This window comes from Salvelinus alpinus, chromosome 19, assembly GCF_045679555.1.
Source record: "Salvelinus alpinus chromosome 19, SLU_Salpinus.1, whole genome shotgun sequence".
NCBI classification, from domain to species: domain Eukaryota; kingdom Metazoa; phylum Chordata; class Actinopteri; order Salmoniformes; family Salmonidae; genus Salvelinus; species Salvelinus alpinus.
The window spans coordinates 39,174,620-39,191,942 of NC_092104.1; the positions used below are offsets into that span (position 1 = coordinate 39,174,620).

A 17,323-nucleotide genomic window follows, 5' to 3' on the forward strand; every position below is an offset into this window, starting at 1 on the left:
ATGCTCGCCTCAGCCAGGTAGGCTCTCTATGCTCGCCTCAGCCAGGTAGGCTCTCTATGCTCGCCTCAGCCAGGTAGGCTCTCTATGCTCGCCTCAGCCTGTAGGCTTTCTAGTCTCAACTCAGCCTGTAGGCTCTCTAGTCTCACCTCAGCCTGTAGGCTCTAGTCTCACCTCAGCCTGTAGGCTCTCTAGTCTCACCTCAGCCTGTAGGCTCTAGTCTCACCTCAGCCTGTAGGCTCTCTAGTCTCACCTCAGCCTGTAGGCTCTCTAGTCTCACCTCAGCCTGTAGGCTCTCTAGTCTCACCTCGGCCTGTAGGCTCTCTAGCCTCGCCTGGTAGGCTCTCTAGTCTCGCCTCGGCCGGTAGGCTCTCTAGTCTCGCCTCGGACGGTAGACCATCTAGTCTCGTCTCGCCCGGTAGGCTCTCTAGTCTTGCCTCGGCCGGTAGACTCTCTAGTCTCGCCTCGGCCGGTAGGCCATGTAGGCTCTCTAGTCTCACCTCGGCCTGTAGGCTCTCTAGCCTCGCCTGGTAGGCTCTCTAGTCTCGCCTCGGCCGGTAGGCTCTCTGGTCTCGCCTCGGCCGATGGCTCTCTGGCCTCGCCTCGGCCGGTAGGCTCTCTAGTCTCGCCTCGGCCGGTAGACCATCTAGTCTCGTCTCGCCCGGTAGTCTCTCTAGTCTTGCCTCGGCCGGTAGACTCTCTAGTCTCGCCTCGGCCGGTAGACCATCTAGTCTCGTCTAGTCTCGCCCGGTAGGCCCTATAGTCTCGTCTCGGCCGGTAGGCCCTCTAGTCTCGCCTCGGCCGGTAGGCCCTCTAGTCTCGCCTCGGCCGGTAGGCCCTCTAGTCTCACCTCAGCCTGTAGGCTCTCTAGTCGTGTCATGTGCTGGTTGGTGGAGACGCTCTTCTCTCTGAAGTCATCCCGTAACGAGTGGACCTGAGTGGACAGCTGCCTCTCCACCTCTGTAGCCTGGAGACGAAACACACCCCAGACACAGGGTGTTAGCACAAAAGACATTAAGAAATAATTGAATAACATTCAACTTTATTCACTCCCTCAGGGGCATTACCAGATTACAAATAAACATCTTCTGCATATAATACAAAGTGCATAAGGGTAGTGTTGTAAAGTCATAATTCAGAACAGTTCAGTATTATGCAGTCTGTTGTTCAGTGTAGAGCAACTCCTGTTGTTTGTTGCTTTGAGTGCGTCTCTCAGCAAGGAGCCTAGTGTTCACCACAGCTCTGGGAACATAACTCATCCCTCCAGCGCTTGATTCAGAGCAGCGTGACATCACTTCTTATGCACAACAATACTGACACACTCACACACAATGAAATGTTCACAACATATTGTCCACACACACTAATGCCCCTTACATACTTCACATTGCGCAATCTATACATTTTTATTTGATTTAACATTTATTTAACTAGGCAAGTCAGTTAAGAACAAATTCTTATTTACAATGACAGCCTACCCCGCCCAAACCCGGACGACGCTGGGCCAATTGTGCGCCGCCCTATGGGACTCCCAATCACGGCCAGATGCTACACAGCCTGGATACGAACCAGGGACTGTAGTGATGCCTCTAGACCGCTGCGCCACTCGGGAGCCCATGGTGAGACACGTTCTGAGTGAGTAACCAACATTGTAAATGCTTTGAGTGCTATTTGATTTGACACAATGTTACCTCTGAATCACCACAGTGTTCCTGGAACTGGTACATTCAGCTGCACAGTAGAACTGTTCGTGTGATAGCACAGGTTTGAGTAACTCTTGGCCTTTAGAATCTGGAATGTTCCATTTGAAGCTGGGCCCCTCCTTCTGAGTGCAGCAGAGTGCAGGAGAAGCCCCTTCCCTGGCTGAGATCATTGGACTGTTCTGATCACCCCACTGCCTACCGGCCGAGTGCAGATCGCAGAGTCACACCGACAGAATCTCATTAGCATAAGTGAGGCTGCACTCAGGAAGCCCAGACTCTGATTGTCATCATCACTGCCATGGTAATGGACGGTGGAATCCGGGATACCACTCACTCACTCCTCTCCAGCCTCTGCACTGAGAAATATAAATGCCATATAACAAAGCAATCATTGATTTAGAGACAAATTCAACTTAACAGATCTTACTGAGAATATAGAGATATGATAAACTGCCTGTACACACTGTACGATGCGTTTACACAATTCTCTGACTACAGTATTTCACTCCATCATGGAACTTCAGTGTCTAGAATCTAATAGATCTGTGTCCTCATTAGAGATTCTAGAGAACACTCATCCAACAGGTTGATTCCTGTCCACAATCAAAGGTCAGGTGTATACTACCTCTGACAAATAAGAACCAGGTGGAATCAAATCTCTACATGGGTTTACAAAGATAATATCCGTGGCAGGATTTTCAATATGTTTGCCTCTAGGTAGCAGTGTGATGTTTATAGGTTATTTCAGTCAGTGGTTGCAGTGTTGGCCACACTGGTGACTGGTAAGGCCTTGGTGAATAGTGACTGCATGAGACAGGTCAGAAGAAGGCTACAGCCACTCTCTAATGCCATGTCCGTGTTATCTTTTCTACTACAGTAAGTCTACTGTAAGTGAATTTAAGATTTAGGTGAGAGGGTAATGGTTTCTGCATTGGACAGCTGTTTGAGATTTGGAAAGCAGCATGGCGTAGTGTTTTTTGGAACGCTTTTAAAGGTGAAATGAGAATTCCACTCTAATGTCTGCTGTAAAAAATGGCCGACTTCCATTCACACTTGATGCACTTGTGTCCTTAAATAACTCAGAGAGGAGTTGTAACATTGATGTATTCTGTCTGGGTAACCAAGGGCAGAACAATCTGTAAACTAGACACTTTCAGTTGTACCTTATCACAGGAAGAGTTTGGTACATGCACTGTGCTTACAACATTTTTTGTGGCTCTTTCAGCATTGAATCCCTTCCACATCTAAGTCCATGTACCCCTTTTTCATAATGGCACCTTGTTGTCCCCAGCGATGCATGGGATGAATGATATGTAACCTGCACTAAATGCAGAATCATATTCACTTTGATGCATTTATAGACATTCAGACATAGTGTACAACACACCAGCTCTACTCTGCCATTCGGAATGAGCTTCACATTCTCCTAACCAGGCCAGGATGATGCATATAGCTCTTCCTCTCTGACCTGACTGATGTATCTCTCCTCAGTGGATGTCTATACAGAGCCCAGTCACAGTGGGAATGTGACATTTGACACAGTATCACACTGTGCCTGGCAGATTGAGATTACAGGAGAAACAGGATATTTCACTGTGGTTTGCCAGATTTACTGATATTTCCCTTAATCCGAGCGTCAAATCCTCAGATCCCAGATCAAGCATGATCAGTACATGGGGGAAAACGGACTATTGCGACAGAATCCAGGCCAACAAACTAGGGCTCAATCAACTGAGAGACTAGCGTAACGCTCATTCTTCCTCCAGAGTCTGGACACAAAGGTAACTTGTGCCAAGTCATTCTCTTTCAAAGGGGGAATCACAAGATTCTCTAAACTTTTTCATTTACACTAGTCTTTGATAGGAGAGGAAACGTATCTTTGCTACATACAAACCTAATCCATAGCGTATGTACAAGAACGTAACAGATTTTCGGAGGTTTCCGGTGTAATGTTCTTGCTTACGCCTATGGGTGTGAAATTGAGATGGGGTAGGGCACTTGTATCCTCTTATTTTTTTACATAGCTAATTAAGTCAGGGATTTCCAATGGCTTATCTGTTCCCTCTTTCTCTCTCTGCCCTCTCAGGAAGCAGAACATACTGTACAGTTCAAGCTACAGTATACACGTATGGTTGACGATGACTCACAAGTCAATGTGTGTACATGTCAGGGGGTCTGTGTTGCAACCTGACATTGGGTTGGCTATACAGCACACAGTGATGCAGAGCACATTTCCATGGCAACACATGGAATCTCACATGTGACACCCGGGTTGTCATAGCAACCAGAGAGAGGAGACATGACTGGTGGAGCTGTGTGACTTGGTGGCCATATTTCTGGCATTTCCCTTAGTCATAGCACAGTGTACACTAGTCTATGGACCCACACTCTTAGAAGTAAAGGAGCCTGGAAGAATCTTTTGGGATTCTAAAAATTGTCACACAGGGGGAACCTATCTAGTTCCAAAAGGAACCCCTCTGAAATGAGTCTTCGAGGAACCCCTGTGAAAAGGTTCAAACCAGAACCTTTTTGTGATGGGACGGGGTTGAACGTTGAACCTTTTTAATAATATATTGTAGAGGCGGCAGCCTATCAGAAGAGTGGAGGCGTGGCTTCCACCCATTAGAGTAAATGTCCTTCCTGGTCATCGTGTTAAGTTTATACACTGCAAATTTCAATTGCCCTTGAATGTGTGTGCATATTACATATTCTAATGTAATATTCATACTAGAGGTCGACCGATTAATCAGAATGGCCGATTAATTAGGGCCGATTTCAAGTTTTCATAACTATCGGAAATCGGTATTTTTTATATATTTTTTTACACCTTTATTTAACTAGGCAAGTCAGTTAAGAACACATTCTTATTTTCAATGACGGCCTAGGAACGGTGGGTTAACTGCCTTGTTCAGGGGCAGAACGACAGATTTTTACCTTGACAGCTCGGGGATTCAATCTTGCAACCTTACGGTTAACTAGTCCAACGCTCTAACCACCTGATTACATTGCACTCCACGAGGAGCCCGCCTGTTACGCGAATGCAGTAAGAAGCCAAGGTAAGTTGCTAGCTAGCATTAAACTTATCTTATAAAAACAATCAATCAATCATAACCACTAGTTAACTACACATGGTTGATGATATTACTAGTTAATCTAGTGTGTCCTGCGTTGCATATAATCGATGCGGTGCGCATTCGCGAAAAAGGACTGTCGTTGCTCCAACGTGTACCTAACCATAAACATCAATGCCTTTCTTAAAATCAATACACAAGTATATATTTTTAAACCTGCATATTTAGTTAATATTGCCTGCTAACATGAATTTCTTTTAACTAGGAGAAATGGTGTCACTTCTCTTGCAACAGAGTCAGCAGTTTGGGCCACCTAGCTCATTGCAAACTGTGTGAAGACTATTTCTTCCTAACAAAGACAGCCAACTTTGCCAAACGGGGGATGATTTAACAAAAGCGCATTTGCGAAAAAAGCACAATCGTTGCACGACTGTACCTAGCCATAAACATCAGTGCCTTTCTTAAAATCAATACACAGAAGTATATATTTTTAAACCTGTATATTTAGTTAAAAGAAATCCAGGTTAGCAGGCAATATTAACCAGGTGAAATTGTGTCACTTCTCTTGCGTTCAGAGTCAGGGTATATGCAACAGTTTGGGCCGCCTGGCTCGTTGCGAACTAATTTGCCAGAATTTTACGTAATTATGACATAACATTGACGGTTTTGCAATGTAACAGTAATATTTAGACTTATGGATGCCACCCATTAGATAAAATACGGAACGGTTCCGTATTTCACTGAAAGAATAAACGTTTTGTTTTCGAGATGATAGTTTCCGGATTCGACCATATTAATGACCTAAGGCTCGTATTTCTGTGTGTTATTATGTTATAATTAAGTCTATGATTTTATAGAGCAGTCTGACTGGGCGATGGTAGGCACCAGCAGGCTAGTAAGCATTCATTCAAACAGCACTTTCGTGCGTTTTGCCAGCAGCTCGTCGCTGTGCTTTGTGCTGTTTATGACTTCAAGCCTATCAACTCCCGAGGTTAGGCTGGTGTAACCGATGTGAAATGGCTAGCTAGTTAGCGGGGTGTGCGCTAATAGCGTTTCAAACGTCACTCGCTCTGAGACTTGGAGTAGTTGTTCCCCTTGCTCTGCATGGGTAACGCTGCTTCGAGGGTGGCTGTTGTCGATGTGTTCCTGGTTCGAGCCCAGGTAGCGGCGAGGAGAGGGATGGAAGCTATACTGTTACACTGGAAGTACTAAAGTGCCTATAAGAACATCCAATAGTCAAAGGTATATGAAATACAAATCGTATAGAGAGAAATAGTCCTATAATTCCTATAATAACTACAACCTAAAACTTCTTACCTGGGAATATTGAAGACTCATGTTAAAAGGAACCACCAGCTTTCATATGTTCTCATGTTCTGAGCAAGGAACTTAAACGTTAGCTTTCTTACATGGCACATATTGCACTTTTACTTTCTTCTCCAACACTTTGTTTTTGCATTGTTTAAACCAAATTGAACATGTTTCATTATTTATTTGAGGCTAAATTGATTTTATTGATGTATAATATTAAGTTAAAATAAGTGTTCATTCAGTATTGTTGTAATTGTCATTATTACAAATAAAAAAATAAAAAATCGTCCGATTAATCGGTATTGGCTTTTTTTTGGTCATCCAATAATCGGTACCGTTATCGGCGTTGAAAAATCATATTCGGTCGACCTCTAATTCATACATCTATGCTCACTTCGAGGCAAGCAACACTGAAGCATGCATGAGAGCATCAGCTGTTCCAGACGACTGTGTGATCACACTCTCCGTAGCCGATGTGAGTAAGACCTTTAAACAGGCCAACATTCACAAGGCCGCAGGGTCAGACGGATTACTAGGACGTGTACTCCGAGCATGCACTGACCAACTGGCAAGTGTCTTCACTGACATTTTCAACCTGTCCCTAACTGAGTCTGTAATGCCAACATGTTTCAAGCAGACCACCATAGTCCCTGTGCCCAAGAACACTAAGGTAGCCTGCCTAAATGACTACACGTCAAGACACGTCTGTAGCCATGAAGTGCTTTGAAAGGCTATTCATGGCGCACATCAACACCATTATCCCAGAAACCCTAGACCCACTCCAATTTGCATACCACCCCAACAGATCCACAGATGATGCAATCTCTATTGCACTCCACTCTGCCCTTTCCCACCTGGACAAAAGGAACACCTATGTGAGAATGCTATTCATTGACTACAGCTCAGCGTTCAACACCATAGTTCCCTCAAAGCTCATCACTAAGCTAAAGACCCTGGGACTAAACACCTCCCTGCAACTGGATCCTGGACTTCCTGGCGGGCCGCCCCCAGGTGGTAAGGGTAGGTAACAAGGAACCCCTGAACTGAACATACTGTACAGTTCAAGCTACAGTATACACGTATGGTTGAAGATGACTCACAAGTCAATGCGTGTACATGTCAGGGGGTCTGTGTTGGAACTTGACATTGGGTTGGCTGTACAGCACAGCCAACCCCTCCTGTACTCCCCTCCTGTACTCACTCATGACTGCATGGCCAGGCAAGACTCCAACACCATCAATAAGTTTGCCGACGACACAATACTGGTAGGCCTGATCACTGACAACGATGAGACAGCCTATTAGAAGGAGGTCAGAGACCTTGCCGTGTGATGACAGGATAACAACCGCTCCCTCAAAGTGATCAAGACAAAGGAGATAATCGTGGACTACAGGAAAAGGATGACCGAGCACGCCCCCATTCTCATCGACGGGGCTGTAGTGGAGAAGGTTGAGAGCTTCAAGTTTCTTGGTGTCCACATCACCAACAAACTATCATGGTCCAAACACACCAAGACAGTCATGTAGAGGGCACGGCAAAGCCTATTCCCCCTCAGGAGACTGAAAAGATTTGTCATGGGTCCTCAGAATTTCAACAAGTTCTACAGCTGCACCATCGAGAGCATCCTGACTGGTAGCATCACCTACTGGTATGACAACTGCTCGGCCTCTGACCACAAGGTACTACAGAGGGTAGTGCGTACGGCCCAGTACATCACTGGGGCCAAGCTTCCTGCCGTCCAGGACCTCTATACCAGGTGGTGTCAGAGGAAGGCCCTAAAGGAGTCAAAGACTCCAGCCACCCTAGTCATAGACTGTTCTCTCTGCTATTGCACGGCAAGCAGTACCGGAGTGCCAAGTCTAGGTCCAAAAGGCATCTTAACAGCTTCTACCCCCAAGCCATAAGACTCCTGAACAGCTAATCAAATGGCTACCCAGACCATTTATATTGTCCCCCCCTTTTTTACACTGCTGTTACTCTCTGTTTATTATCTATGCATAGTCACTTTAACACTACCTACATGTACATATTACCGCAATTACCTCAACTAACCTGTGCCCCCGCACATTGACTCTGTACCGGAACAGCCTGTATATAGCCTCGCTACTTTTATTTTACTGCTGCTCTTTAATTATTTGTTATTTGTAATTTGTTATTTATCTATTTTTTACTTAACACTTATTTTTCTTAAAACTGCATTGTTGGTTAAGGGCTTGTAAGTAAGCATTTCACTGTCAGGTCTACACCTCTATTCGGTCGGTGCATGTTACAAATAAAATTTGATTTGATATTAACATGATTGCACATAGTAATAAAGTGGTAACTATTCCAATTTTGGGATTTGCATAGGCTCAAGGAACTCCTACACCTCTGAAAGCCACATTAAAGCTACAAAACTGTCAGTGTTCAACCTTAACATGTGATGACAATACAACAGAACAGATAAACAGGAATGACACTTACTCCCACGGATGGCCTAACATATCTATCTGAAGGGGTTCCTTAAGGTTCTCCAAGGTTTCTCGAGTCACCACTGTCATAACTCTCCTGTGACGATCTGAAGGATCAGGTTACAGTGGGTCCGCTCTACAGCGTGTTCTCTCCCGTAGAGGGGGAGAGCGGGAAGTCGGCTGTTTTATGGCGGTCATAAAATACAGAGAGACCTTTGGACATCAAAAGTTTGAATAATTAAACAATATTTCTATTTTTGAGAATGTGGGAGTGGTCCATGGACACTTAAGGGACAGTCATGACGAGTGTGTTTCATTTGGTGTTCTCATGAAGGACAGGAAACACTCAATACTGTGTCTTTGGTTGTGTACACTTCTTAATTATGGGGTTACATCTAAATATTGTAAAAAGTATGTGATTAAACATGAAGCTATTTGTGAAAAGATGTAATGTTAACCTTCTAAATGAGAAAATATGGGTTTTAATTTCAAGTTAACCAAATCAGTGGCCACGCCCACGTGAGTATAGACATTACACCGGCGTCATGGACCGTCCTTTTCTTAGAAGTGTATAAAACCCACTCCTGACGAAATGTACATTAGACTAGAAAACATGCAGCTGACGCTACATGTGAAATGGTTAAGAACTACAACTCTATAGGCCATCAGACTATAAAACATGCAGCTGACGCTACATGTGAAATGGTTAAGAACTACTGAGACCATACAGCGTGGACCTTTGGCTACACGGCTGGAAATGGTTCAACTCTGAGACTATCGATCACTACAGAATAAGAGCAAATCCTAGACGTAGAATTACTAGTCTGCAGCTGGAAATTACGTAAGACTAGTACGAGAATACCGACAACCGCAGAAGTATCTATTCTATGCAACGACCATCTGTGTGCCTGACGTATCCATTACAACAAACACTATCCAGAGCCGCTGAGAAAGCTACAACCACGAAAGACATTGTGACTTCTGGGGAAGTTAACCAGAGACTCTCTGATGAATTGACTCTCCAGCAGACTTACCGGCGAGTCCAACAGAGAAGACAACCACGACATACAGGCGTAAATATATACATTGCAATTATTTTTGAATGAGCGGCCGTTCATGTGCAAAGGATTAGCATTTCAATGAATATAATTATCAATTGTGTGTAGTGAATCCATTTTTATCTATCCCGCTCTTTATCTGTCCCCACCAGTTTCCATTGTCTACCAAGCCGTCATACCGGTTTAGTCGACTAGGGACTTATCAATGCATTGTGTTAGTAACCAATGACTATATTGTTTGTTTATGTATTTCTGTGATTTGTTTAGTTAGTTAGTAAATAAATAATTAAGCCAATTTGTATATCGCTGATTCATTATGGAGGCTAGGGTTCGTGCAGATATCCAAGGGTTTGCGACGTTCAGTAATGAGAACTGATGAGGTAATAACAATACATTAATACAAGACTGTACTCTATAAGATATGAAAATATCTGAAGAGTCGATTCGGGAAATAAAGACTCTATAAACACTTTCCCGTGGTGCCCCAACTACCTAGTTAATTAAAGTTTACATAATTAGTTTAATCACATAATAATAATTATACATAGAGAATTGATTGATAAAATAACAGTCTTTCCATTTAATGATAGTCACAGACTATCTAAGAGTGTAGATTATGAAATCCACTAAAACATGACATCAGTCAGTCTTCCAGTTTGACATTACCAATGATCACTGTCTGTGAAGCTCTATTGTCAGAATCCCTGATGGCTACAGACAGAGTATGGGAGCAGCAGCACGTGTTTCTGATCATCATCACAACTGATGGCCTGGAGAGGCGCGTGTGTTGTATACAGGTGGTTATTAGAACAGAGACCTGTGACAGGAACGAAGCAGAACAGAACCATGGCCCTTGGTAATACAGTCAGCTCATTACAGTTAGTTTTTTGTTGTTGAGCGGATGTAGACTGCAAGAAGCCCAAACATATATAATATTTGACTAAAACAATCATTTCAAACCTTGCTTACATTTGTATATAGACCCATAGCTGAACAGAACTCTTTACCAATCCATATTTCTCAGGAAAAAAAGTAAATCCATCCCAAATAAAAGAACATCTAATGTGATAGACCATATGACTGGACAGGAAATAGAAAGCATCAACTGACTGTTAAGTGTGTTTCCTGTCAGGTATTTTAATTGTCTGTATGGTCTACTTGTTGAATGTTTGTGAAGTCTTGATTTGTAATGTCTTATTAATTGGTGTTGGACCCCAGGAAGATTAGCTAGCATTACGGCGTTAGCTAATGGGGGATCCTAATAAAAATTACAAATATGATCACATATACAGGTAACTGCCAAAATAATGGAAACAGTAGAGTAAATGAGGGATACAAAGTATATTAAAAGCAGGTGTTGTTTCCACACAAGTGTGTTTCCTAAGTTTATTAAGAAATTAACATCCCAGCATCCTTAGAGCATGTATAAAAATGCTGGGCAGGCCATTATTTTGCCTTCCATGGCTATGCCCCCATAAGATGACAATTCCCCTATCCACAGGGCACGAATGGTCAACGAACGGCTTGATGTGTATGAAAACTATGTAAACCATATGCCCGTCTCAGTCACCAGATCTCAACCCAATTGAACACTAATGGGAGATTCTGGAGCGGTGCCAGAAACAGCGTTTTCTACCACCATCAACAAAACACCAAATTATGGAATTTCTCGTGGAAGAATGATGTCACATCCCCCCAGAGGAGTTCCAGAATCTATGCCAAGGTGCATTGAAGCTGTTCTGGCTCGTGGTGGCCCAATGCCCTATTAAGACACTTTATGATGGTATTTCCTTTATTTTGCCAGTTACCTGATTCTCTCTATTACATGTGAGAATACTTTGGAACAGATTCTCAAAATTAAAAGCACTGATTTGCTGGTGTTTTTACAGTCTTTTATGTCCAACAATAAAATAAAATAAATTTGGCCCGCGAGCCGCCATTTGAGGAACCCTGCCCTAGATGATTGGCCAAGCTCACACCCCAGCCCAGCCTACCAGACACCACTGGGTTTACTGTAGGTGTTTTTTTCTTTACGTCTGTATGAGTAATACAGTAAGTGTGTCTGTGTAAGTGTCTGTGTCGGTGTGTGTGTGTCTCTACGTGGCTGTGTTCTGTGGGTGTCACGCCCTGACCGTAGAGATCCTTTTTTGTCTCTATTTTGGTTGGTCAGGGCGTGAGTTTGGGTGGACATTCTATGTCTGGTGTTCTATGTTGTCCTTGTTTTGTATTTCTATGTGTTTGGCCTGGTATGGTTCTCAATCAGAGGCAGCTGTCTATCGTTGTCTCTGATTGAGAATCATACTTAGGTAGCCTGTTCCCACCTGTGTTGGTGGGTGATTGTTTTCTGTTTAGTGTATGTCACCTTGCAGAACTGTTCGTTTATCGTTTTTGTTGTTTTGTTCTAGTATTCGTATTCATTAAAAGGAATTATGAATACTTACCACGCTGCACCTTGGTCTTCTCCTTCTCCTCTATACGACGATCGTTACAGAGGGTGATGAATACAGTGCGTTCGGAAAGTATTCAGACCCTTTGACCTTTTCCACCATTTGTTACAGTCTTATTCTAAAAAGGATTAAATCGTTTGCACTTGAAGAAACTTTCAAAGTTCTTGAAATGTTCTGGATTGACTGACCTTCATGTCTTAAAGTAATGATGGACTGTCGTTTCTCTTTGCTTATTTGAGCTGTTCTTGCCATAATATGGACTTGGTCTTTTACCAAATAGGGCTATCTTCTGTATACCACCCCTACCGGGTCACAACACAACACAACTGCTCAAACGCATTAAGAAGGAAAGAAATTCCACAAATTAACTTTTAACAAGGCACACTTCTTAATTTAAATGCATTCCAGGTGGCTACCTAATGAATCTGGTTGAGAGAATACCAAGAGTGTGCAAAGCTGAAATCAAAGCAAAGGGTGGCTACTTTGAAGAATCTCAAATATAAAATACATTTTGATTTGTTTAACACTTTTTGGTTACTACATGATTCCATATGTGTTATTTCATAGTTGTGATGTCTTCACTATTATTCTACAATGTAGAAAATAGTAAAAATAAAGAAACTTTTCACTGGTACTGTAAGTATTCAGACCCTTTACTCAGTACTTCGTTAAAGCACCTTTGGCAGTGATTACAGCCTTGACTCTTCTTGGGTATGACACTACAAACTTGGCACACCTTCATTTGGAGAGTTTCTCACATTCATCTCTAGAGATCCTCTCAAGCTCTGTCAGGTTGGATGGGGAGCGTTGCTGCACAGCTATTTTCAGGTCACTCCAGAGATGTTCAATAGGTTTCAAGTCTGGGCTCTGGCTGGGCCACTCAAGGACATTCAGAGACTTGTCCCGAAGCCACTCCTGTGTTGTCTTGCCTGTGTGTTTAGGGTCATTGTTCTGTTGGAAGGTGAACCTTCGCACCAGTCTGAGGTCCTGAGCGCTCTGGAACAGGTTTTCATCAAGGATCTCTCTGTACTTTGCTCCGTTGATCTTTCCCTCGATCCTAACTTGTCTCCCAGTCCCTGCCGGTGAAAACATCCCCACAGCATGATGCTGCCACCACCATGCTTCACCGTAGGGATGGTGCCAGGTTTCCTGCAGACGTGACGCTTGACATTCAGGCCAAAGAATACAATCTTGGTTTCATCAGACCAGAGAATCTTGTTTCTCATGGTCTGACAGTCTTTAGGTGCCTTTTGGCAAACTCTAAACGGGCTGTCATGTGCCTTTTACTGAGCAGTGGCTTCCATCTGGCCACTCTACCATAAAGGCCTGATTGGTGGAGTGCTGCAGAGATGGTTGTCCTTCAGGAAGGTTCTCCCATCTCCATAGAGGAACTCTGGAGCTCTGTTAGAGTGATCATCGGGTTCTTGGTCACTTCCCTGACCAAGGCCCTTCTCCCCTGATTGCTCAGTTTGGCCAGGCGGCCAGCTCTAGGAAGAGTCTTGGTGGTTCCAAACTTCTTCCATTTAAGAATGATGGAGGCCACTGTTTTCTTGGGGACCTTCAATGCTGCAGAAATGTTTCTGTACCCTTCCCCAGATCTGTGCCTCGACGCATTCCTGTCTCGGAGCTCTACAGACAATTCCTTCGACCTCATGGCTTGGTTTTTGCTCTGACATGCACTGTCAACTGTGGAATCTTATATAAACAGATGTGTGCCTTTCCAAATCATGTCCAATCAATGTAATTTACAACAGGTGGACTCCAATAAGTTGTAAAAACATCTCAAGGATGATCAATGCAAACAGGATGCACCTGAGCTCAATTTCAAGTCTCATAGCAAAGGGTCTGAATACTTATGTAAATAAGATATTTCTGTTTTTTCTTTTTAATACATTTGCAAATATTCTAAAAACCGTTTTCGCTTTGTCATTATGGGGTATTGATTGATGAGGAACATTTTTATTTAAAAAAAGTAAAGGGGTCTGAATACTTTCCGAATGCACTGTATGTTAGTGACGTGTGTGCTCTTGTAGATTTAAGTTTAGCTCACAGAGAATGGTGTCCTAGTGTATTAGTGCCAGGTTTGCACTGTCCTTTGACATGAGGGGCAATGGCTCACACACAGACTCTTCTCCACCCAAACAAAATAGTTGAGTGGCAGTTTTTTAATTAGCTGTGAGCCCAGTATGGAGCAGTGTTGTTGTTCTGGCTGCTGATTTAATTAATAAGGAAAGGCTATTACACAGGATTATGACCTAATCCCTTCAATGCTGCATTTTACACACTGCGTCTTACATCACTTCCTGTGGCCAGCCCCTCCACAACAAGCTAATTCCTGCTGCATCCAATCAGAGACTTGATTCCAGCAGACAATTGGTTCCTCTCTCAAACTTGTTTTTATGAGTGCATTGTTGTTGTGAGTGTAATCTTTAAAGCTTTATTTTGAGAACGGCCCTTTGAAGAGCTGTCAACCACATGATAGGATTCTAACCATTTTACAGGCTCTCTAATGCAGCCTGCAACAGATGACCTCTTATTTCTGTCACTTACCGGGAGGGTGCTTGATTTTAGACTGGAAGACAGTGGACACACTGTGTCCGGAGTGGAGCTAAAGCTTGAGAATATATATTAAAGAATAGAACCTAAAGAACCTTGAAAATGAACGAATGGGTGTTTGTTTTGCAGTGAATATTACCAGACTAAGGTCTGTCTGGAGATAAAACTGTGAGCATCCTTATCCCTACTAATGCTTCAAAGAATGTCATTACAAAGCAAAAATATCTCCTAATCCATGTCTTTGGTTAGGGCTATCCACACACACAAACCTACTTGGATCCTAATAGTAGTCCTCTCTCTGGTGGCTCTACTACTGGGGAGGTTCCCAGAGTCAGGGTGGTGTGGGTTCACTAGGAGGAGGTGTACTCAGAGTCGTGGAGTAAGCAGGCCATCTACCCCAAAAGATCTACCCAGATTTAATTTCAACCAGGGCTGCTTTTAAATCAACTGCAACTTAATTATGTTAAGTACCTTGTCACGATTGTCCATGGGAGAGAGAGAGGACCAAGGCGCAGCGTGTAAAAAATACCTCTTCTCTTTATTTAGAAGATAACCAACGAAGCAAAAACAACAAATAGATAACCGTGAAGCTCTAACCGACAAAATGCAAACATGCAACCTTGACACAGACCTAGACATAGAACAGAACTAGACAATGACCCAAACAAAAACCTGATGCCTATGGCTGCCTAAAATATGGCTCCCAATCAGAGACAAATGAACGACATCTGTCTCTGATTGAGAACCACTCAGGCAACCATAGACAACCCTAGAAACATACACTCAACCATAGACATACCTAGAAACATACACACAACCATAGACACAGCTAGACAACTATACTAAACATAAACCCAACTACTCTAATAAACCCCCTAAACCTTACATCCACCCTAGACACAACAAAAACCACATACATTCCCCATGTCACACCCTGACCTAACCAAAATACTTAAGAAAACAAAGAATACTAAGGCCAGGGCGTGACATAACCCCCCCCTTAAGGTGCGAACTCCGGGCGCACCAGCACAAAGTCTAGGGGAGGGTCTGGGTGGGCTTCCGTCCACGGCGGCGGCTCCGGCGCTGGTCGTGGTCCCCACCCCACCATAGTCTCTACCCGCCTTCGTAGCCTCCTCCAAATGGCCACCCTCCAAATTAACCCCACCGGACTAAGGGGCAGCACCGGACTAAGGGGCAGCACCAGGATAAGGGGCAGCACCGGACTAAGGGGCAGCACCAGGATAAGGGGCAGCTCCGGACTGGATGGCGGATCCTGGCTGGCTGGCGGATCCTGGCTGGCTGGCGGATCCTGGCTGGCTGGCGGATCCTGGCTGGATGACGGATCCTGGCTGGATGACGGATCTGGCTGATCCGGTCTGGCGGAAGGCTCTGGCTGATCCGGTCTGGCGGAAGGCTCTGGCTGATCCGGTCTGGCGGAAGGCTCTGGCTGATCCGGTCTGGCGGAAGGCTCTGGCTGATCCGGTCTGGCGGAAGGCTCTGGCTGATCCGGTCTGGCGGAAGGCTCTGGCTGATCCGGTCTGGCGGAAGGCTCTGGCTGATGCGGTCTGGCGGAAGGCTCTGGCTGATGCGGTCTGGCGGAAGGCTCTGGCTGATCCGGTCTGGCGGAAGGCTCTGGCTGATGCGGTCTGGCGGAAGGCTCTGGCTGATGCGGTGCTTGGCAGACAGACCGCTCTGACGGTGCTTGGCAGACGGGCCGCTCTGACGGTGCTTGGCAGACGGGCCGCTCTGACGGTGCTTGGCAGACGGGCCGCTCTGACGGTGCTTGGCAGACGGGCCGCTCTGACGGCGCTGGGCAGACGGGCCGCTCTGACGGCGCTGGGCAGACGGGCCGCTCTGACGGCGCTGGGCAGACGGATGACTCAGACGGCACTGGGCAGACGGATGACTCAGACGGCACTGGGCAGACGGATGACTCAGACGGCACTGGGCAGACGGATGACTCAGACGGCACTGGGCAGACGGATGACTCAGACGGCACTGGGCAGACGGATGACTCAGACGGCACTGGGCAGACGGATGACTCAGACGGCACTGGGCAGACGGATGACTCAGACGGCACTGGGCAGACGGATGACTCAGACGGCACTGGGCAGACGGATGACTCAGACGGCACTGGGCAGACGGGCAGCTCAGACGGCACTGGGCAGACGGGCAGCTCTGACGGCACTGGGCAGACTGGCAGCTCTGACGGCTCGGGGCAGACTGGCAGCTCTGACGGCTCGGGGCAGACTGGCAGCTCTGACGGCTCGGGGCAGACTGGCAGCTCTGACGGCTCGGGGCAGACTGGCAGCTCTGACGGCTCGGGGCAGACTGGCAGCTCTGACGGCTCGGGGCAGACTGGCAGCTCTGACGGCACTGGGCAGACTGGCAGCTCTGACGGCTCGGGGCAGACTGGCAGCTCTGACGGCTCGGGGCAGACTGGCAGCTCTGACGGCTCGGGGCAGACTGGCAGCTCTGACGGCTCGGGGCAGACTGGCAGCTCTGACGGCTCGGGGCAGACTGGCAGCTCTGACGGCTCGGGGCAGACTGGCAGCTCGGGGCAGACTGGCAGCTCTGGCCGGCTGAGACGCACTATAGGCCTGGTGCGTGGTGCCGGAACCGGAGGTACCGGGCTGGGGACACGCACCTGAAGGCTAGTGCGGGGAGATGAAACAGGGCATACTGGACCCTGGATAAGCACATTAGGCCTAGTGCGTGGTGCCGGCACTG

At 45.6% G+C, this 17,323-nt stretch overlaps 1 protein-coding gene across 2 annotated transcripts in view; it reads right to left on the minus strand.

Moving 5' to 3' along the window:
- LOC139545547 (BICD family-like cargo adapter 1) overlaps window positions 1-17,323 on the minus strand; it is a 34,412-nt gene that overhangs the window by 11,970 nt on the left and 5,119 nt on the right. For both annotated transcript variants that reach the window (XR_011669086.1, XM_071353450.1), the window contains exon 3: window positions 848-964. Coding sequence is in view for 1 of the 2 variants with exons in the window: in XM_071353450.1 (XP_071209551.1) it covers window positions 848-964 (117 nt within the window). In the remaining variant the exon portion in view is untranslated. The remainder of the gene's footprint in view (window positions 1-847; window positions 965-17,323) is intronic.